The sequence below is a fragment of the Armigeres subalbatus genome, chromosome 3 (genome assembly GCF_024139115.2).
Source record: "Armigeres subalbatus isolate Guangzhou_Male chromosome 3, GZ_Asu_2, whole genome shotgun sequence".
Taxonomy (NCBI): domain Eukaryota; kingdom Metazoa; phylum Arthropoda; class Insecta; order Diptera; family Culicidae; genus Armigeres; species Armigeres subalbatus.
In genome coordinates, this window is record NC_085141.1 from 417,276,378 (window position 1) to 417,279,496 (window position 3,119).

Here is a 3,119-nt window from a genome sequence, read left to right on the forward strand (position 1 = left end):
TTGCATGTGACTGAAAGCTGAAAATCCTGATTATAAGCAACAAATCTAGTCAAAATCCTTGAAAGTTCCTCAAATAATTTGAGACCCATCCCCCCTTCTACGTGTATGGAGCTGCCCCATGGTGATAAGGATGGAAATAACAAAATCAAAACCGTTACATTCACCCTGGTTTTGTTAGGTACAATATGAGAATTAAATCTTATTGAAATGCGGTGACGTGAGAAACACGAGAATCCCTTACATAAAGACTGAAACTGAAAATAAAATAAATATCATGGTAGCCCTTGATTTACATTCTAGGCCGTCAACAACAAGGTCCCATTTCTTTGTATAAAAAGAATCCATTCCACTGACATAAGCTTTGAAAATCTCCTTCCACACAATTCCGTCCGGTCGACCGCACACAATAATCGCCAGAAATCCGGCCTGCCCGGCAGACCGACAATGTCCTGCTATCGATCGATATGTTCCGGTCGGCTTCCCAAGCAGCAGCAACAGCAGCGCATCCCATTCTCAAATCAGCACCAATTAAGTCTGACCACCTGGGTCGGGCTGCCGGTTGGTGGCTTCCTGCATCAATTCGAAACCCGATTGAACAGTTCGTGGCGGACTGCTCTGTTCATCAAGTGGTACGCCGTGCTGATCAACGTGGTGGAAGCGGTGAGTCAGTGGATGTCATTCCGTGCCGTACGAGCGAACGTTAGTTAGGCAGCGGCCACTGAGTGGTTTTTGCGATGATGGAAATCCCTCGATAATTAGAGCTTTGTGCAATTTTCATCTCGTTTGTGTTGACAATTGTTGCGCTTCTTTTCTTCTCCGCCAGTGTTTTGCTCTTCATGAGATGACCGAACGGAAGCGAACTGGCACGGGCGGAAATATATCTTCAGCAGGTGGGGGTCGGTTCCGGTGTATAAGCAGAAATATGCATTTCGTTACGGAGATGGTCATGCTGCAATCTAATGGAATGGCAATTTATGGTTTATTGAAGGTATGCTCCCACTTTAGTAATTTATTCTCGAAATATATTTAACAAAATATGGAATCACATAACTCAGAAAATTAAAAGGCAACTTGCAATTTTATAGGAAAACTGTTCCGTTTTCCATCCCACTTCATCCCATTTCATCGCGAAACACGGAAATACACCCCCAATTTCGTCGTCTCTTTTTGCTACCATGCAGCTCACCGCTAAAAAATCACAAAAATTAAGAAACAAATCAAATTCCTTTTCAGGGCTTTGTATTTCGTGGAATAAATATCGAAGCTAAGAGATGAATTCCAGGAGCAGTAACCCTAAGTGTTATGTTCGGGTGAGATTCATTCTCAGCTCCCTGAGGAGTATGTACCCTTTGCGCTGGCCACAATAAATACTTATACGTTTACATTGATAACAATGGAAACGCTAATAGCACACATAAAAGCAGGTCAAGTTCCAATTGAAATGTAAAACCATTAGAAGAAGAAGTATTTTAAGATTGAAATCGCTGTAATCTAAAATATAAATTGCGGTTTTAATTATGGTTTACTATCACTAAACAACCAACAAACAAACTCGATTCTCCGTAAATGAGGAACTAACATATTTTGCCCTCATCACAGAATCGTAGAATCTGTCCTCCCCTAGTACCAGTATAAAATATTTCCATCGGCAAGCCACTAATCGTCCAACATAGACCGCTCGTTCCAACGTCGATCTTGTGTGGCGTCAAGTGATATAACAAACCAACACTCCCGCAGACCTCAGGCCCCGCTAATATTACCCTATTTTCAGCCAAACACCCTGCTGCTGGTGCCATACATTGTGCTGCATGTAATCACTCTGGTGCTGGAGTTGAACTATTTCATAACTCGGACTGCCCTCGGTTGGACCTGGGACCGGCCACCAACGTCGGGCACAAGTGCACACTCAATGCCATCATCCTGGAAGCCAAAGCGCGGAACGACATCACTGTCGATGCTGGTTTTGTCGCATTTAATTTGCTGATAATGATCGGAGCGAAATTTGCCACCACTTTGGACCCCGTCTCGTACTGACGATTGGACAACGAACCGGGGAATAGGAGTTATGCGTGACCAGGAAGCCAGGATGCCACTTTGCCTATCTTGCCAAAAGCCACCGGAAGCACTGAAAAAGCATTCACTTTTGGCATCGCTGAATGGACCCCGTACCGGCAAAGTAGATGAACGACAGTGAGTGGCTTCTGCCAGATTCAGCCGGCGTGCGGTGCTTGTGGTTTCTGCGGTGGAGCTTAAATTATTTGGTAAATTATAATAAAGGTTGTGTTGAAATTTATTGCTGCAACAGGTTTTGCGGTCACGCTGAAGTGTTGGATGTTATAAAACGGAGCATAATTGAACATTTTTTCCTACATTTTGGCACGTAGGGAAACTTTTATTTCTCAACAATATTTGATCTGGTGAAGACAGTTGACTCGATAATGGTTTTCAGAGTTATTCGTTTAATTAATTTCGGCGGTGAACGATTATCTGATAGAGCTTGTTTTATGTCGAAGCGTCTTTTAGCCAATTATCGTAAGCATTAACAATATGACCGTACAATTTAAAGTAACTACACCGTGATTGACAACAACTTGCGAAATTGTACAAAGAACCATTTGAATAGCGCTTCGGATTAGACATCCATTCTTAATGTACACGTTTTGGAAACTCACGTATTTTCTGTTAACAACGAAACTGGTTTGTTAAACTATTGAATAGGGACAAACGTTGATTAATATTTGGCGAAATAAGAGCCTTTTTAAAACAGCCCTGATTTTTCTTTAAAAAAAAGAGTTTTCCCTCAAATCTGCATATGGTCGGGGTTCACTAAAAACGCACCAAGCGGCTTTTTGACTGACTTGCGATATTTTGTTCGTACAAGGACAACGGAAATCGTTTCATATCAATTCAAGCGTACATTTTCAATAGGATATCCTCATTTATTGGATTGAGGGATGTCCGATACGATTTGCGATCAATTAAATCTGCTAAACGAAAGTTTGAGCAGAAAAATGGGTAATTTTTCGTTGGCGCTTGGTGCATTTTGGCTGAACCCCGACCATATAATCATCATTAGTAGATGATGTTCCACAAAGTTTTCATAAATTTAATTTAAGCCA

General features: G+C 41.8%; 1 protein-coding gene across 1 annotated transcript; it reads left to right on the forward strand.

Annotated features, from left to right (window-relative positions):
- The first annotated feature begins 289 nt into the window (after positions 1 to 289).
- Positions 290 to 2,312, forward strand: LOC134224289 (uncharacterized). The gene is made up of 3 exons (XM_062703625.1): positions 290 to 660; positions 824 to 988; positions 1,772 to 2,312. The coding sequence occupies exons 1-3, from the start codon at positions 445 to 447 to the stop codon at positions 1,982 to 1,984; spliced, it is 594 nt and encodes a 197-aa protein (XP_062559609.1). The 5' UTR covers positions 290 to 444; the 3' UTR covers positions 1,985 to 2,312.
- Positions 2,313 to 3,119: the final 807 nt, after the last annotated feature.

Excerpts from the sequence above, each read along its gene's own strand:
- LOC134224289 (XM_062703625.1), top strand. The coding sequence starts at position 445 with ATGTCCTGCTATCGATCGATATGTTCCGGTCGGCTTCCCAAGCAGCAG. Across the intron at positions 661-823 it reads TGATCAACGTGGTGGAAGCG|TGTTTTGCTCTTCATGAGAT; the intron begins GTGAGTCAGTGG and ends CTTCTCCGCCAG. Across the intron at positions 989-1,771 it reads CAATTTATGGTTTATTGAAG|CCAAACACCCTGCTGCTGGT; the intron begins GTATGCTCCCAC and ends CCCTATTTTCAG.